Source organism: Staurois parvus, unplaced genomic scaffold (assembly GCF_062004578.1).
Source record: "Staurois parvus isolate SC_StPar_1 unplaced genomic scaffold, SC_StPar_1.0 ptg001257l, whole genome shotgun sequence".
In the NCBI taxonomy this organism is placed as follows: domain Eukaryota; kingdom Metazoa; phylum Chordata; class Amphibia; order Anura; family Ranidae; genus Staurois; species Staurois parvus.
In genome coordinates, this window is record NW_028319053.1 from 235858 (window position 1) to 261712 (window position 25855).

General features: G+C 45.6%; 1 protein-coding gene across 1 annotated transcript in view; it reads left to right on the forward strand.

The window, feature by feature from the left end:
• LOC149437762 (uncharacterized) overlaps window positions 1-25855 on the forward strand; it is a 109035-nt gene that overhangs the window by 24675 nt on the left and 58505 nt on the right. Inside the window, exons 7-14 of the mRNA XM_089660652.1 lie at window positions 441-609; window positions 2871-3031; window positions 5031-5076; window positions 8060-8193; window positions 11079-11199; window positions 16897-17033; window positions 19609-19760; window positions 22303-22465. Coding sequence (XP_089516778.1) covers window positions 441-609; window positions 2871-3031; window positions 5031-5076; window positions 8060-8193; window positions 11079-11199; window positions 16897-17033; window positions 19609-19760; window positions 22303-22465 — 1083 coding nt within the window. The remainder of the gene's footprint in view (window positions 1-440; window positions 610-2870; window positions 3032-5030; window positions 5077-8059; window positions 8194-11078; window positions 11200-16896; window positions 17034-19608; window positions 19761-22302; window positions 22466-25855) is intronic.

Genomic DNA, 25855 nt, shown 5'->3' on the forward strand with positions numbered 1-25855 from the left:
CTAGGTGATCGCAGCGGAAGTGGGACGGGTTACCTGTCAAAATCGGGTACCTGCTCCCCCCCTTGCTCCCCAAATTCTTAAAGCATGACGTCCCTTTTGGGTGGCTCTCCACTTTAAGGTGAAAAGTTCTGATTTTGTTGGGAGTTGGTTGTAGTTCAAGAAACATCCATTGTAGCAAAAGAGAAAGTTAGCATAAAGAATGCTAAACCACAAATAAGTCCAAGGAAAGGTGACGCTCTAATACAGGAAGTGTTTTACTGGCCAGATCTGCAGGTGAAAACAGAGGGAAAAGAAAACTAATGCAGCCACCACATCTAATAATTGGTATGCTGCAATATATTAGATTTTTGGTTTGGGGTTTTATACTGCTTCAAGCACCCCTCTGATACCTGTTCAGGACTATATAAAATATAACAATGACTCTGATTTCCATTGTACAGGACACAAGCAGAGCATGGGGGATCGGCATGGGCCGGGAGTGACTGGGGTGGGGACTGGATGGACCCAGAAGACATTTACACCATCTCCCAGGAGGAAGAGAACTTTCTGCGGCAGAACAATCTCCCTCTGTCCTCCCTGCAGCAGCTGAAGGAGGCGGCTCTGAGCTCCGTGAGTGCGTCAATACGAGAATTTCGTGTGATTCCTCAGAGGCCGCTGTCACATGACAGTAATGGTGGACTCACCACTGGCCAGTCATTATATAGTTCTCCTATCCAGTTTGCTGCAGTGGCACTTAAGGCATGTCAAAGTAACCTCAAAGTCGTATTATATCATGTAATAGATATTGCTTGACAGGCTACTTTTTTTCTGGACAGGTTGCTTTAAAGTGACACTAAATTAAAAAAAATTCTATTCCAGGGTGCTCCTGACTTAGAAAAGTCCCTTCTATTGCTCTCAGTCTCCTCCAAATCTGCAAATTCCTTTTTTCAGCTGCTGTGATCTGACTTCTTTTTAGAGGGTGGCTACATTCACTCTCCATGGCCCCCTGTATGTAGGAAATTACCCTCTCTTGTTCAGTCCTAAAATGGACTATGGGATTTGTATTGTGCATAAAGCAGTACACATGACTACTAACTTGTACTTCCAAACAGAAGTGAGGAGAAAAAGGAGAGGTTTTGGAGATCATAGTTCAGCTCTCCGGTGTGATTAATGTTTATAAACAATGTTACTTTGTATCTCTCTATCCCCATCTGATCAATGTTTATAAAAAATGTTACTCTGTATCTCTCTATCTCCTGTCTGATCGATGTTTATAAACAATGTTACTTTGTATCTCACTATCTCCCGTCTGATCAATGTTTATAAACAGTGTTACTTTGTATCTCTCTATCTCCCGTCTGATCAATGTTTATAAACAGTGTTACTTTGTATCTCTCTATCTCCCGTCTGATCAATGTTTATAAACAATGTTACTTTGTATCTCTCTCTCTCCCGTCTGATCAATGTTTATAAACAATGTTACTTTGTATCTCTCTCTCTCCCGTCTGATCAATGTTTATAAACAATGTTACTTTGTATCTCTCTATCTCCCGTCTGATCAATGTTTATAAACAATGTTACTTTGTATCTCTCTATCTCTCGTCTGATCAATGTTTATAAACAATGTTACTTTGTATCTCTCTATCTCTCGTCTGATCGATGTTTATAAACAATGTTACTTTGTATCTATCTCCTGTCTGATTGATGTTTATAAACAATGTTACTTTTTATCTCTCCATATCCCGTCTGATCAATGTTTATAAACAATGATACTTTGTATCTCTCCATCTCCCGTCTGATCGATGTTTATAAACAATGTTACTTTGTATCTCTCCATCTCCCGTCTGATCGATGTTTATAAACAATGTTACTTTGTATCTATCTCCCGCCTGATCAATGTTTATAAACAATGTTACTTTGTATCTCTCTATCTTCTGTATGATAGATGTTTATAAACAATGTTACTTTGTATCTCTCTATCTCTTGTCTGATCAATGTTTATAAACAATGTTACAGTTGCAAGAAAAAGTATGTGAACCCCTTGGGATTACGTGGAGTTTTGCATGAATTGGGCATAAAATGTGCTCTCAACGTCATCTAAGTCACAACAATAGAAGAACACAGTCTGCTGAACATAATACTACACAAACATTAGATGTTGCCATGGTTTAATTGCACATAACATGTAAACATTCACAGTGCGGGGAGGAAAAAGTATGTGAGGCCCTAGCTTAATGACTTAAAAATCAGGAGATATCCCTTACCATTTACCAACAAAAGAAAGCCCAATTTGTTCCTGAAAAAAAAAAAAAAAAGGTATAATCCACCAAGATACACAAAGTAGTTGTGATGATGTGTACAGTTTTACTAACACAAGTCAAAGTTGCAAAATTGTGTTCAGGCATTAACATTTGTTTTACCCTCTGTCACTAATGACTTAAAGTATAACTAAAGGCAAAACTTTTTCCTTAGTTTTGGATAGTGTGGAGCAGGATTAGAACCTCGGTCAGGCTTTTACTGCTGTCTGTGCAGCTGTTAGGGAGATTCACCCTGTCTATATGCCCTGTGACCGTTATCAGTGAAAATGAAAATAAAATGTTGGGTTGTCGCCAGAATAGGAATAAAGGGGGAAATCTTTCAATGGGGACACTATATCTGGTGACAACCAGGGATTACCTCACTTCCTGTTTTGGAACAGGAAGTGAAGCAAAATCTTCCCAATGGGACACAGAAGGCAAAAAACCTGACAGGAGTTATAACCCTGCCTTACTCCCTTACTCAAGTTTTGTCTTTAGTTCTACTTTAAGTAGTACATTGGATGAGTCTAGAGGGAAAGAAACCCCTTTCAAGTAGAGGAATGTCATGTGTGGCTGATCTGTTTCTGTTTCCAGCGAGATGGGATGGCAAGTTTCATGGACTTCCTCCAAGGGACGCTGGGATTCCACCTGCTCCACTTTTGGATGGACTGTGAACAGTTTAAAGAAGAGTCTGTAGACCTGGAGGTCAGTCAGAGCCCTGAGGAGGCCAGACACCGATGTGTCCATCTGTTCAGGTATGACCAGGACACGCAGGGATGAAGTACTGCATTATAATGCCTCCCAAAACTGGCATGCCATTGGTTGGTGTACATTGAAGAGTTAATCCAGCTGATAATCTCCTGTATGTTTTAGGGCTTCTGATGGCTCCTGGTTCTGTCCACCTGCTTTGTCCTTGGTGTGCTGTAACACCCAAAGTTAGGTGGACAGAAGGAGACCTGGAAATCATGGCAGGGACTGCTGAACAATCCAAGATTATATATATATATATACACAAACTATATTGCCAAAGGATCCCACCCTCCAAATCATGTGATTCAGGTGTTCCAATCCCCTCCATGGACACAGGTGTATACAATCAAGCCCCTAGGCATGAAGATTGCTTCTATAAACATTGGTGAAAGAATGGGTCGCTCTCAGGAGCTCAGTGACTCCAAGCGTGGTCCCGTGATAGGTTGTCACCTGTGCAATAAGACCATCCATCACCAGAGTAGCAGTGTCTATACAGTGATTTCCAGCTTCTAGAGGGATCCCACAGGTATTGTATATACATAGAGACTATCCATTGATCCAATCTGAAACAATGTAACAATGTAATAACATCCATACCCGGAATTCTTCTTTAAGTTATTGCTGAATAAACAGATTCATGGCTGAAATGTAAAATATTCTTTGCTCCATAGGGGGTGTACATGAAGGGGTTAATGCCTGGTGGGAATGTGAAATATTTAGCATCTCGGTTATATATTGTGACTCCAAGCGTGGTCCCGTGATAGGTGGCCACCTGGGCAATAAGTCCATCCGTGACATTTCCTGGCTACTAAATATTCCACGCTCAACTGTTAGTGGGATTATAACAAAGTGGAAGCAACTGGGAGCAACAGCCACTCAGCCACCAAGTGGTAGGCCACGTCACATGACAGGGCGGGGTCAGCGCATGCTGAAGCGCACAGTGCAGAGAAGTCGCCAACTATCTGCAGAGTCAATAGCTAAAGACCTCCAAACTTCATGTGGCCTTCAGATGAGCCCAACAACAGTGTGTAGAGAGCTTCATGGAATGGGTTTCCATGGCCGAGCAGCTGCATCCAAGCCTTCCATCACCAAGTGCAATGCAAAGCGTCAGATGCCGTGGTGTAAAGCACGCCACCACTGGACTCTAGAGCAATGGAGACGTGTTTTCTGGAGTGACCAATCACGCTTCTCTGTCTGGCAATCTGATGGATGTGTCTGGGTTTGGCGGTGGCCAGGAGAATGGTACTTGCCTGACTGCATTGTGCCAAGTGTAAAGTTTGGAGGAGGGAGGATTATGGTGTGGGGTTGTTTTTCAGGGGTTGGGCTTGGCCCCCTAGTTCCAGTGAAGGGAACTCTTAAGGCGTCAGCATACCAAGACATTTTGGACAATTTCATGCTTTCAACTTTGTGGGAAGAGTTTGGGGATGGCCCCTTCTTATTCCAACATGACTGCCCACCAGTGCACAAAGCAAGGTCCATAAAGACATGGAGGAGCCAGTTTGGGGTGGAGGAACTTGACTGGCCTGCACAGAGTCCTGACCTCAACCCCATAGAACACCTTTGGGATGAATTAGAGCGGAGACTGCGAGCCAGGCCTCCTCCCCCGACATCAGTGCCTGACCTGACAAATGTGCTTCTGGAAGAATGGTCCAACCTTCCCATAGACACCCTCCTAAACCTTGTGGACGGCCTTCCCAGAAGAGTTGAAGCTGTTATAGCTGCAAAGGGCGGGGCCAACTCCATATTGAACCCTATGGACTAAGACTGGGGGGCCATTAAAGTTCATGCGTGTGTAATGGCAGGTGCCCCAATACTTCTGTCAATACCATGAATATGTGCTCCAATAATGGCCCATATGCTACCTTAAAAACACAAGAGTATTCCTTATTGTTGGCTGCAAATGTACCTGCACTGAGGGTTACAGATCATGAGCAAGAGCCACATACAGAGAACACGGGGGATTGTACTGACAACTGCTGACTGCATGTCTCTTCTCCCTGGAAGGTCCATCCAGAACAAGTATCGCACCTACCTGAGCTTAGCCTGCCAGGTAAGTCTGATGATTTTTTTCTCTCCAAATTGTGATATAGAAGTTGAATTTTGCTAATAATTGATTTTTTTTTAAATGTCCTTTTTCATTTATGATTTCCTGTAACCATCAAAAAATATTAATTCTTTTGTCCTTGTAACCATGGAAGTAGTTTGTAGACAGGGTTTCCCCCCAGGTCTCAGCCCCTGCTCCTGTAATAGACTCATAGACAGGGTTTTCCCACAATTCCCAGCCTCCTGCTCTTCTGATGAGCTCACTGCCTTTACTGGGAGCCTGCTCAGAACTTGAGGTCAAATTACAGGCATCCCCTGATGGTGATTATAGTGGGAATCCCATATTTGCTTAAATAGGTACAACGCTTCTGCACTTCTAGAAGGATCCATCATTTCTTTCTAATGTACTCAGACATATCAGGTAAATAATTGCAAAACCGCTTAGAGGAGGATTTACTAAAACTGGAGAGTGCAAAATCTGGTGCAGTTCTGCATAGAAACCAATCAGCTTCCAGGTTTTATTATCAAAGCTTACCTGAACGAGCTGAAGTTAGAAGTTGATTGGCTGCCATGCACAGCTCCACCAAATTCTGCTCCAGTTTTAGTAAATTCCCCCCATAGAGTCTCTTTATGAAAAAAAAATTGTCTCAAGCATCTGTACAGCTGTCATAAAAACATAAAAATGTATCATAACTTGCCTCATATGTTTATTTCCTATTATTATCAGCTCCACCTAGTGGACATAGCGCGGTATTTGTGACAGGCTGACAACGCAAGAGTACAATTAGGAGACAGGGACAGGATGTTGTCACTCTATAACAGGGTGTTCCAGAACAAGGGCCTTCATGACAGGACCACCAGGAATTATTTTAATGGAAGGTGATTTTAAATAATGGAAAATGACTTTTGAAATGACATTATCACATTAAAGTGCAAACCTAATTTAACCACTTCACGTCCGGCCCATGTACATGAACGGCCGGACGGGAGCAGTGCAGGAGCGGGTGTTCATTTATAAATGGCCTGTGCGCGCTCCCTGGGGGCGCGTGGCACGGGCGAAACGCTGTACGGGACCTCTGTGTGAGGTCCTGATTCATGTGATCACTGATTGGCCAATCAGTGATCACATGAATAATAGTAAGCCTGGCAGTACTAGGGTCGTTGGTTCGAATCCCAGGCTTGGCACCACCTGCCTGGAGTTTGCATGTTCTCCCTGTGCCTGCGTGGGTTTCCTCCGGGTACTCCGGTTTCCTCCCACCCTCCAAATACATGCTGGTAGGTTAATTGGTTCCTGTCTAAATTGGCCCTAGTATGTGTATGTATGAATGTTAGTTAGGGACATTAGATTGTACTCCCCATGAGGGTTAGGGACTGATGTGAATGTACAATATATATGTAAAGTGCTGTGTAAATTGACGGCGATATATAAGTACCTGAAATAAAATAAAATAATAGTAAGCAAGATGTCACTTCTGACATCATTGCTTACTACTTGTGAAATCTGTGAATGATCACAGAGATCACATGGTACAGGGCTATTCACAACAGCCGTGTGAAAAAAGAAAAAAAAATCTTCATCACCCCCCACAAGTAATACAGCATCACCATGGTGACACTGTACTGCTAGGGTGACAGTATGTAAAAAAAAACCATAAATAATAATATAAAAAAATAAAATAAAAATGTAAAACAAAATTTAGAAAAATTATAATTTTTGGTTATAAACTAATTTGGGTTATTTTTTTAACTAAAAAGATAACAATACATTTTGGCCAAGATTTATGAAGAAAGATTATTTATTTGCAAAATTTTATAGGAAAAACACTTCTTTTTTTCAAAATGTTTGGACTTTTTCATTTATATAGCAAAAAATAAAAATCCCAGTGATGAATAAATACCACCAAAATAAAGCTTTATCTGTCTCAAAAAAATGCTAAAAAACTCATATGGGTACAGTGTTGCATGACCGCGCAATTGTCATTCAAAGTGTGATAGTGCTGAAAACTGAAAATTGGCCTGGGCAGGAAGGGGGTGAAAGTGTCCGGACTGGAAGGGGGGGAAAGTGTCCAGACTGGAAGGGGGGAAAGTGTCCGGACTGGAAGGGGGGGAAAGTGTCCGGACTGGAAGGGGGTGAAAGTGTCCGGACTGGAAGGGGGGGAAAGTGTCCGGACTGGAAGTGGTTGCAGAACTTCAAGTACACAGATGAAATATGTTTTGCCTTCCCTGGATCTACCCCCCCCCCCTTCCATTAAAATGTTTAAATGTTTTAATTTTCATTACAATGACATCATTGCTGGGTCTCTGTGCTTCTTTATGCATTGCAGGCAGATCTTGGCTGGTGGGAGGGGCAAGCAGAGTGCTATACATAGCTTCCTGAAAACTTCACAATACAGTGGGTGGAGTTATGCAAGTATGTCATTCTGGAGAGTGGCCTTTCCTAGGCAGGCTGTATTTGCATGGTAATGCCCACATGTGATGCTGAGCCTCCATGATTGAAAGAACTGAAATCCAATGAATGAAATGACAATCAGGCTGGTGAGGAAAAGCCTGGATTAGGGGCAGACTGACCATTTGGAAACTCGGGCACTGCCTGAGGGCCTGGGGTCAGTAGGGGGCCCCATGAGATGCCCCTGGTACCTTTTTCATATGCTTTTGTGAGTTTGGGCAAGGACACAAGGGCCCCATGATCCCCTATTGCCCGGGGGCCCCATGAGTTGTCAGTCCACCCCTGGGCTGGATGATGCTGGATGCCCTCCAGTCAGGAAATGAGGCGAGAAGCTCACATTGTGCAGTGAAATCACAATAAGCCGTTTCAGTCCAGGAGAGGACCCGGTACAACTGTCCAAGACTGCAGATAAAAGTTCAACTTTAAAGGGATGAGTTGATGTTTTGAATAATTCCCTTCCATGTGGGTTACTTTATTTATAATGTTTTTTTTGTGTGTCAGAGAAGGAAACCCATAAATAACACATTGTGACTCTGATTTGCAGGAGCAGATACGGCTGTCCCAGCAGGACTGGGGCCCCTCCTATCAGGCTCTGCGTAGGGCCCAGTATGATGCACTGAGACGTCTTCGAGCCTATTGGATGCCACGATTCCTCATCCACCAGCAGAGGAGACTCAGGTATCCCCAGATGTTCCTACTGATAGTCCTGTACAGAATCCCCAAACTCCCCGCAGAAAGAAGAATGTGAAAATCTGTACCCAGATGCCGAAAGCTTTTATTAGAAGCTCAGCTGAAAATAAATTAGAGCTGTATTTAAAAAGCAGTGAATTTGATATACAGCAAACATTCATATTTGTTAAAATAATAAAAATTCAAATAAGTATTCAGTACATCTAATAGTGGACCCAGGACACAGAGCATTACTGGTTCAATAGAGAAAACACAGCAGGGGTTGCTTGCTTTCAGACTGTCTCTCTGTAACTGAAGACCTGTATGGAACCATACAGAATAGGAAGACAGAGGTAGTGTGGAGACATTTCACTTCTCTGATCATTCAGCTGTGCCTGTACTTTGAGCTTTGGCTATTCTGCTCTGTAAATACAAGCTTTTTCTTCAGCAAAGCAGTTAAAAGTAGCCTGATGAATTTGTTTAAAAGGCTAGGCTAATGGGGGATGATTATCAGATAGAGTAGAGGATCACATAATAGGGAGACCAAGTTGTCAAAGAGCAGTGGGGACCAGGTTTCAAGAGGACCAGGTTATGGGATGGTAGTGATGACCAAGTTATTGGATAGCGGGGGAGGACCTGGTATCAGGAGGACCAGGTTTTGGGATGGTAGTATGGACCAGGTTATCAGATAGCAGGGGAGGACCAGGTATCAAGAGGACCAGGTTTTGGGATGGTAGTAGGGACCAGGTTATCAGATAGCAGGGGAGGACCAGGTATCAAGAGGACCAGGTTATGGGATGGTAGTCGGGTCCAGGTTATCAGATAGCAGGGGAGGGCCAGGTATCGGGAGGACCAGGTTATGGGATAGTAGTCAGGACCAGGTTTTAAGATAGCAGTGGGAACCAGTTATAAGGAGGACCAGGTTTTTGAATGGTAGTAAGAACCAGGTTATCGGATAGCAGGAGAGGAGTGGGTTATGGAATGGTAGTGAGGACCAGGTTATCAGATAGCAGTGGGGACCAGGTATCAGGAGGACCAGGTTATGGGATGGTAGTTGGGTCCAGGTTATCAGATAGCAGGGGAGGACCAGGTATCAGGAGGACCAGGTTATGGGATGGTAGTTGGGTCCAGGTTATCAGATAGCAGGGGAGGACCAGGTATCAGGAGGACCAGGGTATGAGATGGTAGTGGGGACCAGGTTATCAGATAGCAGGGGAGGACCAGGTATCAGGAAGACCAGCTTATGGGATGGTAGTGAAAACCAGGTTTCAGATAGCAGTGGGGGCCCGGTATCAGGAGAACCAGGTTATCAGATGGCAGGGGAGGACCAGGTATCAGGAGGACCAGGGTACGAGATGGTAGTGGGGACCAGGTTATCAGATAGCAGGGGAGGACCAGGTATCAGGAGGACCAGGTTATGGGATAGTAGTCAGGACCAGGTTTTAAGATAGCAGTGGGAACCAGTTATCAGGAGGACCAGGTTTTTGAATGGTAGTAAGAACCAGGTTATCAGATAGCAGGAGAGGAGTGGGTTATGGAATGGTAGTGAGGACCAGGTTATCAGATAGCAATGGGGACCAGGTATCAGGAGGACCAGGGTATGGGATGGTAGTTGGGTCCAGGTTATCAGATAGCAGGGGAGGACCAGGTATCAGGAGGACCAGGGTATGGGATGGTAATGAGGACCAGGTTTTCAGATAGCAGTGGGGACCAGGTATTAGGAGAACCAGTGAATCTTCAAAAGCACTTCAGAGCTCAATACAAGGTACCCCTCAATGTTTTTAGGTGTGTAATGCTTCCCCAGGTGCAGCCCTCCACAGATCAGGAAATCTTCAATCAACTGCAAAAAACATACACAAGAGGGCGAAAACTCCTTTTGCATTACCACCAAGCAATTTAATGGATCCCCAAAGACAAATGGATACTTACAAACACATCAAAACATCAGGCATATAGCATGGATTCTTCAGCCATGGGCAGTGTACCACGTTAGTGGACTGATTGGAAAGCTAACGAGTTTTGAGAGACAGGCCTCCTTCTTCAGAGCTGAACCAACCAAGTACCATGTCACCATTATTATAATCAAGGATCAAAGGCAGCCCTCCCATCCAGCGATCCAGTGGGCAGTTCACCATCAGGCAACACCCACTGGTACGCTGGATGGGAGGAGAGCTTCCTTTGATCCTTGATTATATTAATGGTGACATGGTACTTGGTTAAGCTCTGATAAAGGGGGCTTGTCTCCTGAAATGTATTAGCTTTCAAATCAGATGTTTCAATGACGGGGAACACCGCCCATGGCTGAAGTATTCATGTTATATGCCTGATGGGGTTTTATACGTTTGTAAGTATCCATCTGTCTTTGGGGATGTATTAAATTGTTTGGTAATGCAGGAGGAGTTTGCGGCATCAGGAGGACCAGGTTATGGGATGTGATGGGGACCAGGTTAACAGATAGCAGGGGAGGACCAGGTATCAGTGGGACAGGTTGACCGATATCCGCGGGGATCATGTAGCAGGGGAAGTAGGTATCAGGAAGACCAGGTTACATAGGAAAGTTGTGAGGGACCAGGTATAGGGGGGCTAGGTGTAAGGGAGAACAGGTTATCAGATATCAGCAGGGAGTAGTAATCAGGGCAATCAGTTATCAGGGGGAATATGTTCTATAGAAAAGTACCAGAGGAACATGTATAGAGGGGATCAGGTATCAGGGGGGCCAAGTGTCAGGAGCACAAAGCAGATCCCTACAGAGCACCTCTGGACTGCTGAGCGTGTATGTTCTTTGTGGCTTACTCAGCAAAAAAGTTAAGAAATTAAGGGGGTCTGGAATAAGGAAGGTTCAATTTTTAGGTCTCCTAATAATGCTGAACACTTAACAATCCCATTTCTTTCAGGCACAGAGTGGAGAGGAGGAAGAATCTGAAGGCCACAACAATGGAGATCCCAGAAAATGCAGCATCAATCCTTCCTTCAGAAATCTGTGACACTGTACCAGGGAGGAGAGGACAAGAAAAAGTGAGTTCTCTACCTCCTGTGTAATAGGAGTCCTTCTACCTTCTCAGATGGAATTCACATCTTCATGTATCCAAAGACAAAACCTTTTTTCTCCAGTTTCGCATGGAGGGTGGAAGGGTGAGAACCCCTGTTAGGTATTTACTGCTGTCTGTGCCTCGCTGGGGGAAAGTCACCCTCTTTGTGTATCACCTCTTTGTGTATTGTGTAAGACAGAACATGAGTTGAAATCCTGAATTGATTTGTCACCAGAAGAACAGGAATAGAGGGGAAATCTTCTAATGGGGGCATTTGTTCTGTTGACAGACAGTCTGAACCAGGGCCTTATGGAATGTTTGGGTTCCTCCAGCAGTTGCTGGGAGATCCTTGAGCTGTGGTTGATTGGCCTCCCATATGATGGTGTCTGCATAGTTCCAGGTCCAACAACCCCTAGCAGATCCAGTAGCATGACACCAATGATCTTTTTAGCTGACAGCAAGGGTGGCATTTTGACCACCACTGTAGGAGGAACTTCCCACTGGCCACCAATGTACGGAGAATCTTCATAATGACCACCAATGGTGGCAGGGGTTCCTTGAGACCTCAAAATTATTTCAAGGGTTCTTTGGGGTTAAAAAAAAAGGCTGACAAAGGCTGGTCTAAGAGGTGACCTCACACACTTCGGAAGGGCTTTCTCTCTATCAGTCTAGCCAATTCCTACACCAGGAATTCTATCTTTCTAAACAAAGGGTCTGATTGCCGTCCTTCATACTTTAGAGGACCAGACTGTGCCTAGTAGGAGTAGAACATGAGACACCATTGGGTCATTTTCTATCCCCACTGACACAATCTTTATGAACAAAGGGGCTGTTTGCTGTACTTCAGACTTTAGGGGGGGCTGGACTGTGGCCAATGGGAATATAAATGACCCAACATTGCTATTATTAGGAGGAAAAGGGCTCTATTGTTGTTGTCAGTGGGAGGACTTTTGCCCCATCATTGGCGGCAGTGGGAGGAATAGGTCCCCATCGTTGGTGTGAGTGGGAGGAATTTTGCCCCATGATTGGTGGCAGTGAGACCAAGAGGGAACCATTGTTGTTGTCAGTGGGAGGAATAGTGCCTCATTGAGTGGGAGGATTTATCGTTGGTGTCAGTGGGAGGAATAGTTCTCCATCATTGGTGTCATTGGGAGGAATAGTGCCCCATCATTGGTATCAGTGGGAGGAATAGTGCTCCATCATGGGTGTCAGTGGGAGGAATAGTGCCCCATCATTGGTATCAGTGGGAGGAATAGTGCTCCATCATGGGTGTCAGTGGGAGGAATCATGCCCCATCGTTAGTATCAGTGGGAGGCGTTTTGCCCCATTTTTGGTGTCAGTGGGAAGAATAGTGCACCATCGTTTATGTCACTGAGAGGAATTATGCTCCATCATTGGTGTCACTGAGAGAAATAATGTTCCACCATTGCTGTCAGTAGGAGGTATTATACCATATTGTTGGTGTCATTGGGAGGAATTATGCCCCATCATTGGTGTCAGTGTGAAGAATAGTGCCTTACACAAGTGGGAGAAGTAGTTCCCCACAGGGGTGGACTGACCATTTGGAAACTCTGGCACTGCCCGAGGGCCCGGGGTCAGTAGGGGGCCCTATGAGATGCCCCTGGTACCTTTTTCATAGGGTTTTTTGAGTTTGGGCAAGGACACAGGGCCCCATGATCCCCTATTGCCCGGGGGCCCCATGAGTTGTCAGTCCGCCCCTGGTTCCGCAAGATACAGACAAAAGCAAGCACAGGCAAAAATATAAGTCCTTGGATATACTGTGTATACACTGTATGGATTTCTGAGGGATCATCCAGGATTTAAAAGCTCTGTGTCCCCATTGGGCAGCATTCCCTTCATTTCCTGTTGTAGTGACCACAACGGTGACAGCGGTAGCAATTAAAATCTAACAGAAGTAATATATAGAAATGTATCCAGAGTCAATATAAAGATTTGGTAGGTAAATGATTTATTCTAAGGACTTTAAAAAGGACAAGCAGATGTTGGTTACGTTTAGGGAAGGGATTCTTTGCAGTAAGAGTAGTCAAGGCGTGGAACATCCTAGCAGAGAGGGATCTCCATGTAAAAATTGTCATTATATCTGTATACTGTATAAGGCAGTGACTTTCCATTTCTCATTCAGGTTTTGCTTGCTGCATAGTGGTCCTGCACATTGATTGTACCTCATTTACTGCAAGATATCTCAGACTTATTAAAAACAGCAGAACCTAGAACTGACTAACTGATCTTATCTCAGCAGATATTTAGCAAAGTTGGCGCACTGCTTGCTCTAGAACAGTGGTCTCCAAACTGTGACACTTTGCTTGCCTCTATCCGGCCCTCGGGGTACTATTCCTCCCACTGATACCAACAAGGAGGAACCATTTTTTTCCACTGGCTCCAACTCTGGGGCATTTTTCCTTCCACTGACACCAATGATGGGGCACAATTCCTCCCACTGATATAAACAATTAGGTACTATTCCTCCAACTAATTCCAATGATGGGACACTATTCCTTCCTCTGATACCAATGATGGAGCACTATTCCTCCCACTGACACCAATGATGGGGTACTATTCCTCCAACTAATTCCAATGATGGGACACTATTCCTTCCGCTGATACCAATGATGGAGCACTATTCCTCCCACTGACACCAATGATGGGGTACTATTCCTCCCACTGATACCAATGATGGGGCACTATTCCTCCCACTGATACCAATGATGGAGCACTATTCCTCCCACTGACACCAATGATGGGGCACTATTCCTCCCACTGATACCAATGATAGGGCACTATTCCTCCCACTGATACCAATGATGGGGCACTATTCCTCCCACTGATACCAATGATGGGGCACTATTCCTCCCAATGACACAAATGATGGAGCACTATTCCTCCCACTGACACCAATGATGGGGCACTATTCCTACCACTGATACCAATGATGGGACACTATTCCTTCTACTGATACCAATGATGGGGCACTATTCCTCCCACTGACACCAATGATGGGACACTATTCCTCCCACTGATACCAATGATGGGGCACTATTCCTCCCACTGATACCAATGATGGAGCACTAATCCTCCCCCTGACACCAATGATGGGACACTATTACTCCCACTGACACCAATGATGGGGCACTATTCCTCCCACTGATACCAATGATGGGGCACTATTCCTCCCACTGATACCAATGATGGGGCACTATTCCTCCCACTGATACCAATGATGGAGCACTAATCCTCCCCCTGACACCAATGATGGGGCACTATTCCTCTCACTGACACCAATGATGGGACACTATTCCTCTCACTGACACCAATGATGGGACACTATTCCTCTCACTGACACCAATGATGGGGCACTAATCCTCCCCCTGACACCAATGATGGGGCACTAATCCTCCCCCTGACACCAATGATGGGGCACTAATCCTCCCCCTGACACCATTGATGGGGCACTATTCCTCCCCCTGACACCAATGATGGGGCACTATTCCTCCCACTGATACCAATGATGGGGCACTATTCCTCTCACTGACACCAATGATGGGGCACTATTCCTCCCACTGATACCAATGATGGGGCACTATTCCTCCCACTGATACCAATGATGGGGCACTATTCCTCCCACTGACACCAATGATGGGGCACAATTCCTCCCACTGACACCAACGATGGGGCACTATTCCTCCCACTGATACCAATGATGGGGCACTATTCCTCCCACTGATACCAATGATGGAGCACTAATCCTCCCCCTGACACCAATGATGGCGCACTATTACTCCCACTTGCACCAATGATGGGGCACTATTCCTCCCACTGATACCAATGATGGGGCACTATTCCTCCCACTGATACCAATGATGGGGCACTATTCCTCTCACTGACACCAATGATGGGGCACTATTCCTCCCACTGATACCAATGATGGGGCACTATTCCTCCCACTGATACCAATGATAGGGCACTATTCCTCCCACTGATACCAATGATGGGGCACTATTCCTCCCACTGACACCAATGATGGGGCACAATTCCTCCCACTGACACCAATGATGGGGCACTATTCCTCCCACTGATACCAATGATGGGGCACTATTCCTCCCACTGATACCAATGATGGGGCACTATTCCTCCCACTGACACCAATGATGGGGCACAATTCCTCCCACTGACACCAACGATGGGGCACTATTCCTCCCACTGATACCAATGATGGGGCACTATTCCTCCCACTGATACCAATGATGGAGCACTAATCCTCCCCCTGACACCAATGATGGCGCACTATTACTCCCACTTGCACCAATGATGGGGCACTATTCCTCCCACTGATACCAATGATGGGGCACTATTCCTCCCACTGATACCAATGATGGGGCACTATTCCTCCCACTGATACCAATGATAGGGCACTATTCCTCCCACTGATACCAATGATGGGGCACTATTCCTCCCACTGACACCAATGATGGGGCACAATTCCTCCCACTGACACCAACGATGGGGCACTATTCCTCCCACTGATACCAATGATGGGGCACTATTCCTCCCACTGACACCAATGATGGGGCACAATTCCTCCCACTGACACCAATGATGGGGCACTATTCCTCCCACTGATACCAATGATGGGGCACTATTCCTCCCACTGATACCAATGATGGGGCACTATTCCTCCCACTGACACCAATGATGGGGCACAATTCCTCCCACTGACACCAACGATGGGGCACTATTCCTCCCACTGATACCAATGATGGGGCACTATTCCTCCCACTGATACCAATGATGGAGCACTAATCCTCCCCCTGACACCAATGATGGCGCACTATTACTCCCACTTGCACCAATGATGGGGCACTATTCCTCCCACTGATACCAATGATGGGGCACTATTCCTCCCACTGATACCAATGATAGGGCACTATTCCTCCCACTGATACCAATGATGGGGCACTATTCCTCCCACTGACACCAATGATGGGGCACAATTCCTCCCACTGACACCAACGATGGGGCACTATTCCTCCCACTGATACCAATGATGGGGCACTATTCCTCCCACTGATACCAATGATGGAGCACTAATCCTCCCCCTGACACCAATGATGGCACACTATTACTCCCACTGACACCAATGATGGGGCACTATTCCTCCCACTGATACCAATGATGGGACACTATTCCTCCCACTGACACCAATGATGGCGCACTATTCCTCCCACTGATACCAATGATGGGGCACTATTCCTCCCACTGATACCAATGATGGGGCACTATTCCTCCCCCTGACACCAATGATGGGGCACTATTCCTCCCACTGATACCAATGATGGGGCACTATTCCTCCCACTGATACCAATGATGGGGCACTATTCCTCCCACTGATACCAATGATGGGGCACTATTCCTCCTTCCACTTACTACAGGCACTATGTCATTTTTCTTACTCCTACTGACGATGGGACATTTTCTACTCTTACTGACCACTCCGGCCCTCCTAAAAGTCCCTAAAGGAACAATTTATGAATCTAGATATAAAACACCACCAAGGTAACATGGAACTTCAAATATGTAATATTGTAATGTCATAAAAAATAGCAATGTGTCCTTGCTGGAAATGCTCTCTGCCGCCCTCACCCTGAATGGTGTCTGTCTCTTTAAGATTACGTCATCTGTATCTGGCCAGCAGGGGGCGCTCTGTTCCCAGAAGGTGTCCAGCGAATCTCTATTGGACAGGATGGTCCCAGTTTTGAACAATGACAATGCAGCTGGAGGGCCCTTCATCTATTACCTGAGAAGGTGACACCAAAAACATGGCGAGTGCTGTGCAGGTGCCAGTTGAATGGCCCTGGTGGTGTAGTTGATGCACTGCGCAGGTGACTCCGCAAAATGGCATTGCTGTAGATAGTTGCGCATGCATGGCAATCAGGACAGGATATCTTCCCATTTTGTAGAAGGGGAAGACTGGCCCACTTCCAATACCATGCATGTGCAACTGGCTACAGCAGCACCCTATTGGTGGGGTGCATGCACAGCGCAATGATTACACTGCTGGGGATGGGAGAAAAGCCTGGAAATGAGACTAGACCAGGGGTGGACTGACAACTCATGGGGCCCCCGGGCAATAGGGGATCATGGGGCCCCTGTGTCCTTGCCCAAACTCAAAAAAGTCTATGAAAAAGGTACCAGGGGCATCTCATGGGGCCCCCTACTGACCCTGGGCCCTCGGGCAGTACCCGAGTTTCCAAATGGTCAGTCCGCCCCTGGTCCAAACGTATGTATAGACATCATGCTGTGAAACAGGCAACATTTTAATTCAGCATCAGCCTCCCGATTTATTGATTATGTGTTTAAATGAAGGTGAGTTGGTATGATTTGTGTGGGTGTGGCTACAAATGAAGGCGGGATTTCTGCATGTGATTAAGAGTGAGCATGGTCAGTAGGGTATCCCCCAATTTTATTTTGAAAATCTTGTAACCATATGGAGACCCCTGGCAGGCCTGGAGAGCATGGCTTGAGCACAGAAGGCAGCAGGGGCTTAGATAAGGTGGGGGATAGGGGGGTCCAAACCCCCCTCCAGAATATATGCAGCCCCCACTGCTAGCATTGATACTGAGTGGTACCTGAAGCACTGCAGTTTCTGCCACCCAGCACAGGGACCAGGGGTGGGCACAGGGGCGGACTGACCATTTAGAAACTCGGGCACTGCCCGAGGGCCCAAGGTCAGTAGGGGGCCCCATGAGATGCCCCTGGTACTTTTTTCATAGGCTTTTTTGAGTTTGGGCAAGGACACAGGGGCCCCATTAACCCCTATTGCCCGGGGGCCCCATGAGTTGTCAGTCCGCCCCTGGGTGGGCAGGAGTTGCGGCTCCCTTGGATGCAATAATTTCCTGTAGGAATGGGGGCGCTTTCCTTCTGTTACGAGGCTGACAGGAGTAGTGACATTGGCCTTGCTACTCCTGTCAGCCCAGTGCTTAGAACAGTGAGGAGAGAAGGAGAGAGCCGGGACACAGTGCAGGCTGTGTTCTCACTCCCCCTCCTCCTTCCTGCCAGTGCAGTGTTCCTGTATTAACAAGTAACAAGCAGGCGGTGGTGTTCACAGACACACAGGAGCTGTACTATCAGGAAGGAGGTGGGGGAAAGATAGCACAGCCTGCACTGCCAAGTGCAGACGTTTCCGGGAGAGATCCAGGAGTGGAGAGTCATCAATACAAGCATGTGCCCAGTGTTAAAACTGAGCTGCACAGTGATTTTGACAAGCAAGTGACTGCTGAGCATAGGATCCCATCAACTTGCAAATCATGAATGGGGCAAGGGGGGGGAGGGGGCGCAGTTTGGCATCTTTGCCCTGGGGGCTGGATGACCTTTTCCGGGCATTACTGCCACTTGTCATAACTAACAGAAAGGCAGGGCTGCTGTTAGACACCATGGGGCCCCATGCAGCCAATCTGTCAGGGTCTCCACCCTCCAAAAAAACACAGTTTACTATGCTTCAGTTATGAATGAAAACAGTGAGTGATCGGTATCAGTCACTCATTGTGTTCATTCAGAAAATGAAGGAGATAGTAAATGTAACATATTTACTGGACCTTTTCTTCTCTCTCCAACCTGAAGGATCCTATTGTGTGCTTGCAGATGCCGGTGGGAAGGAGAGCAGGGTACAGACAGGAAAGCAGGGAAGCTGGCAGCACGGCGGGAGTGGGTGCACACAGAGGGCCTGGGCAGCAGAGGAAGATGTATGGTGCACAGGGAGGGTGATGGGTGCGGTGGAGGGAAAAGTTCTGGAACCGATCCCCTGTATGGCTCTCCCTGCAGCAGCTAAAAGCCAGAGGGAGGGAGAGGAGAAGAAGCCGGCTTTCAGCTGCTGCAGGGAGAGCCATACAGGGGATCGGTTCCAGTAACTGCCCCCCCTGCCATGCCGATCACCCTCCCTACCCACATCTGATTCACCCAGCTGCTTGGGCCCCTCTGCTGTCCTGGGCCCCATACAGGAGGACAGGTGGTACCCCCTTATCCATGGTCTTGCAGACAGGCAGTAGCGGTTCAGAGAGGGAGGCTCTGTTTAGCTCCTTCTTGGCTCCGGTAACATGCCACAGCCAAGGGAGGACTTCCATTCTCTCAGCTCACTCTGAACTGCCTGGTCTGGTGGGTGTATTTCATGGTGGGGGGAGATCTGTACTGGGGAGAGATAAGTGGGGAGGGTATGCTGGGATATTTAGTCCTCCCAATGTATGATTTACTGGGGGAATGTTGTCAGTAACATGGAATGAGCCCCATGATGGGTGCACAGCCCTGAAGTTGTCCTCCTATTATACCTGTGCACACAGCGCTCTGCTTTTTAATTGCTTTTAGTTTTTGTCTCTCGTACCGGCAGGTTTGAGCCCCCGCAGTACATTCAGATCTTCCTCCTCTGGCAGGAGCTCAGCGAATATGGAGACATCAGACCAGACCAATGGGATGACGGAGAACTGCATAGAGCACCCGGGTACAACATGGAGGTGTATGTGCATCAGGATGATACGGCAGGTGTGTGTCTGTCCGCATACTACAGTGTACAGCTGACAACATTGTAACAATCGTCACTACTTTATGCATCTTTTATTTTGTTAAAGCCGAAATGTGGGAAATTTAAAATTTCACCCTTGAGGCTATGTTTGAACTGGTTTTACCACCCCACCCAGGCCGTCCACCTGAACACCATATAAAAAAGTAATTTTAACATATATTTGTAAATGCATTCCAAAAATGTATTTTTAAAGACATACAGTATATTTGAAAATGTAATTTAAAACATTTTTTCATATATAAAAAATGCATTTCAACATACAGTTGTGTTCAAAATAACAGCAGTGTGTTGAAAAAAGTGAATAAAGCTGAAAATCCTTCTAATAGCTTTTATTTCCATCCACACAAATGCATTGGGAACACGACACATTCTATTCCAAATCAAAACATGAAGAAAAATACATCAAATTTGTGTTGTTCCTCTAAAAAAATTGGAAGAAAAGTGAATATTAGACGGTTCAAAAAAATGGCCGTGTTTGTATTCTTCTTTACAAACTCAAACATTCACTATATAAACTGAGAAATGTTTGAAGATTTTGCTTTCCTTTGAATGACTTCATGAATATTTGGTTGTAGTCGCACTGTTTCTGAGAACTGCTGTACATCTGTGTTGCATGGAGTCCCCCAACTTCTGGCCCCTGTGATCAGGTATTCCAGCCCAGGATGATTGGACCACATTCCACAGTTCTTCTCTATTTCTTGGTTTTGCCTCAGAAACGGCATTTTTGATGTCACCCCACAAGTTTTCTATTGGATGAAGATCCGGGGATTGGGCGGGCCACTCCATAACGTCCATCTTGTTGGTCTGGAACCAAGATGTTGCACGTTTACTGGTGTGTTTGGGGTCGTTGTCTTGTTGGAACACCCATTTCAAGGGCATTTCCTCTTCAGCATAAGGCAGCATGACCTCTTCAAGTATTCTGATGTATTCAAACTGATCCATGATCCCTGGTATGCGATAAATAGGCCCAACACCGTAGTATGAGAAACATCCCCATATCATGATGCTTGCACCACCATGCTTCACTGTCTTCACAGTGTACTGTGGCTTGAATTCAGTGTTTGGGGGTCGTCTGACAAACTGTCTCCGCCCACTAGACCCAAAAAGAACAATCTTACTTCCATCAGCCCACAAAATGTTGCGCCATTTCTCTTTAGGCCAGTCAATGTGCTCTTTGGCAGATTGTAACCTCTTCAGCACGTCTTTTTCCCAACAGTGGGACTTTGCGGGGACTTCTTGCAGATAGCTTGGCTTCACATAGGCGTCTTCTAATTGTAACAGTCCTCACAGGGAACGTCACACCTTCTTTCATCTTCCTGGAGCTGATTGTTGGCTGAGTCCGCCCCATTTTGGCTATTCTTCTATCCATTCCAATGGTAGTTTTTCGCTTTCTTCCTTGTCTTTCAGGTTTTGGTTGCCATTTTAAAGCATTTGCCATCATTTTAGCTGAGCAGCCGATCATTTTCTGCACTTCTTTATATGTTTTCCCCTCTCCAATCAACTTTTTATTCAAGGTACGCTGTTCTTCTGAACAATGTCTGGAACGACCCATTTTCCTCAGAATTTCAGAAAGAAATGCACTGTAACCAGCATGTCCAACATTTGCTGCCTTCCTTCCTTAAATAAGGGCAATAATTGCCACCTGTTTTTCAAAGAATGAATGACCTCACTAATAGAACTCCACACTGCTATTATTTTGAACACGCCCCTTTCAATGAGTGATTCAATGACACAGAATCAGCAGCCTGCATGTCATGACTGTTGGGTCTGTTGGATTTCTATTACTCTACTACACCTGCTAGGAAATTATTTGCCATGTAGAAATATCATTTCTACCAAAAACAGTGATTGATCCGGTTAGTGATGTCTGACTGCTATTATTTTGAACACAACTGTGTATATATATACTGTATGTTGAAATGCATTTTTTATATATATGAAAAAAAATTTTAATTACATTTTCAAATATACTGTATGTCTTTAAAAATAAATTTTTGGAATGCATTTACAAATATATGTAAAAATATATGTTAAAATTACTTTTTTATATGTTACAAAAAAATCTGCAGAATATATTTAAAAAAATATATTTTTAAAAATATTTTTCAGATATTTTGAAATATATAAAAAAAATGCATTTCAACATACAGTGTATATATATATATATATATATATATATATATATATATATATATATATATATATATATAAATATACTGAAAAATATTTTGCAATATATTGAATACGGTTAAAATTGTAGTATTTCAAATACATGTCAATATATCTGGGAAGAATATTTTAAAAATATATTTAAAATATATTTTTCTTCCATGTGGGGTATCCACACTCCTGGAAGAGTTGGTTTCCCAGCAGACATTGGGGGATGATTCCTCACACGTTGGGCAGCGCGGGAAGTAGAAGAGGTTATTTTACCTCCTTCTTTCCTGGTATCGTCTTTATTTTAATTTGATGAGTGCACTTTAACCTCTTTATATCTTCCAGGTTGTGGCCCTGGAGGGCGGTCAGGTGCGGCACCGGCCCGGACACATGTGACCCCGGAGCAGATCCAGTCGTCAGATTTTTGGTCGATGTACCGTCTGGTGCTGACGGCACTGTGTGACCCCTGGCTGCGGTTCCTGAGCTATGACATCGCCACATTCCTGAAGTAAGTATGCATGCAATGGTACAGAATGATTCCTCCCCATGACACTTAAAGTGGTATTAAAGGAAAGTAAAGAAAAAAAAAAAAACATGTCATACTTACCTGCTCTGTGTAATGGTTTTGCACAGAGCAGCCCTGAGCCTCCTCTGCTGGGGTCCCCCACTGGCACTCCTGGCCCCTTCCTCCTGCTGAGTGCCTACAGAGCAAGGAGTTTGCTATGGGGGACCCAGGCAGGCTCGCTCCTGAGCTGCTGCTCTGCCTGTCCTTTCACACACAGAGCAGCGGCTCTGCCAACAAACCCTCCCTCTTCTCATTGGCTCACTGGGAGAAGAGAAGAGACGGTGCTGTGATATTTTCAGGAACCTGTGTACAGCACTCTGCTGGCCCCTCCCACCAGCCATTATCTGCCTGCATTGCACAGAGAAGCACAGAGATCCAATGATGATATCCATGTGGCTAAAATAAGGTATGTATACAAAAACAGAAAATATTTTTGTTTTTAAATATCGTTAGCATGTTAATTGAGGGAAGGGGGAACTAGGGAAAGTCAAATAGAAGCAGATTAAACTTCAGCTTTACATTATCAAAGTTTTAAGCTTTCTGAGGAAAGGATAAAAGGTCCAAAATCTTGAGTCCTTAAAGTGGAGTTCCTGCACCCATCACCTCCCAAGAAAAAAAGTTAAAAGTCATCAGCTACAAATACTGTGGCTGCTGACTTTCAGTTGTAGGGCATTTCCCTGTCTAGGCATTGAACGGTATCCTCACCCTGAGCCGATTCTTCAATCGGCTGCCGGGTACTGGCGCTGCCATCTTGACTAAGGGAGACCAGCAGTGAAACCTTGTGGCTTCACCACCATTTCCTACTACGCATGTGCGAAGCTCGCTGATCTTTGTCAATCGGCTGCAGTCCTCTGGGACCTGTGAAGTGTCCCAGAGGGCTGCAGGGGGATGCTGAACTTCCGGCTCAATTGGCCACAGCAAACTGAGCTGGACGTGGGAGCGAGTACCTGTCAAAACCAGGCACCTGCTCCCCCATCCTTTCAAAAGGTGCCAAATGAGGCAGCGGAGGGGGGGGGGAGGCAGAACAGCAGAGCTGCCACTTTTGGGTGGAACGCCACTTTAATATCTTAAAGTAGAGCTGAAGGCAAAACTTTTTTTTTTGGATAGAGTAAGATCGGTCAGTTTTTTTTTTTTGTGGCATTCATGTCCCATTTGGTAGATTTTCTTTCACTTTATGATACATAAACTAAACAAAACGTTTTAAAGGTACTCAAATGGACAAAACACTGAACACAGGATGTTCCTAACCAAGCTCGTCACACATTGTAATGACCAATTCACACCTCAGACCTCTCCCACCCTTGGAAACAAAAGATATGTTAATGACCATTCACACCTCAGATTCCTCATGAAGACCCCCTGCCAGGTGACCTTAATGACTCCCCCCACCAGACACCTTCCCACCCTTGGAAACAAAAGATATGTTAATGACCATTCACACCTCAAATTCCTCATGTAGACCCCCTGCCAGGTGACCTTAATGACCCCCTCCACCAGACACCTTTCCCACCCTTGGAAACAAAATAAATGTTAATGAGCAACTCACACCTAAGCTAATCTCAACACATACTGCTGTCTCTGCTTCTACTCTCTGTATTTCTCTGACACAGTCTGAAATAGTTAATAATTTACCACCTTTTAGTGCATTCTGGGCATTTGGGAGGTTCTCCTGTGCTTATCTTTAAAAAACACTTCTAAACGCAAATGCACATAAACGTGTTATGCAAATGCGGCTAAACAGACGTTGTTTAACCTACGTTTTCCAGCAGTCAGTTTCCATCGTTCAGAAGTGTCCCGTGTACATGGAGCCTAACAGCCCAGGTTCATTAATTGGTGATGGGGGCATCTAGTGGCCAAACTGGGGAACACCAGATGTCTGACCCTTCAGGACCTTCATGGCAGGATCACCACAGATTGTGTTTGGCAGCTGCTGATTCAAAAAGGTTGTAAACAGCTCTTGGACTGGCATTAACATCTGCAGGGACTTTACCTTAACATGAAGTGTCCCCAATCTAAATTTAGTACTTGCAGCTAGACGGTAGCCAGCTTGAGCTTTGTTTGTGTTATCTGTGTTCATTGGGTTTCTCCTAAAATCAAGAAGATAGAGTGCTTCTGCTCATTGCTGTTGGGTGTTCTCCAGTGGGTCAAGAGATGCTACAATATATCGGGTTATGAATATTTATTCTGCCCTGGCCAATCACTGATGGGTTTATGCCAAGGATGTGGACAGAGAAGAGGATAAATATTTGGGGTGACCTCCTAGAAAGGTCCTTGCCTCCAAGGCTTTGCTTGGTGGGGGTGTAAGTATGGAAGGGCCCAGTCTTTGCCTCCCCTCTGCATGGGGGAATAAGCCTGAAAAAGAGGGGATTGTTCTTTTGAAGGCTCTAACCTGGGCCTACACAATCTAAGGTGGCCTGTCCTTGTACAGCTGGTCTGTTTTGGAAGCAAGGACCTTCTAGAAAGGTTCTTTGGCTTCAAGGTTTTGCCCAGTGAGGATATAAATGTGTTAGGGTCCAACCTCTGCCTCCTGTGCACTTGTCTGGAGGTGGAAGCCAGAGTGAAGAAGGGTTTGTACTTTTGGCGGCCTGAACCTGGGCCTACAGAATCTAAGGTGACCTGTCCTTGAACAGTTAGCCTGTCCTTGGGGGCAAGGTCCTTCTAGAAAGATCTTTGCCTCCAGGACTTTGCCTGGCAAGGATGTTAGTGTGGAAGGGTCTCCCAGGCCCATTATCTGAGGGATGAAGCCAAGTGAAGAAGGATTTATACTCTTGGGGGCCTAAACCTGTGCCTACAGAATCTAAACTGGCCTGTCCTTGAACAGTTAGCCTGTCCTTGGGGGTAAGGTCCTTCTAGAAAGCTGCTTGCCTCCAAGGCTTTGCTTGGTAAGAATGTTAGTGTGGAATAATCCAGTCTTTTCCTCCCAAGGCCCATTGCTTGAGGAAGGAAGCCAGAGTAAAGAAGGGTTTATTCTCTTGGGGACCTGAACCTGGGCCTACAGAATCTAAGCTGGCCTGTCCTTGAACAGTTAGCCTGTCCTTGGGGGTAAGGTCCTTCTAGAAAGCTGCTTGCCTCCAAGGCTTTGCTTGGTAAGAATGTTAGTGTGGAATAATCCAGTCTTTTCCTCCCAAGGCCCATTGCTTGAGGAAGGAAGCCAGAGTAAAGAAGGGTTTATTCTCTTGGGGACCTGAACCTGGGCCTACAGAATCTAAGCTGGCCTGTCCTTGGAGGCAAGGACCTTCCAGACAGGTCCTTGCCACCAAGGCTGTGCTGGCAAGGATGTTAGTGTGGAAGGATATAGTCTTTTCTTCCCAATGCCCAATGCTTTAGGGAGGA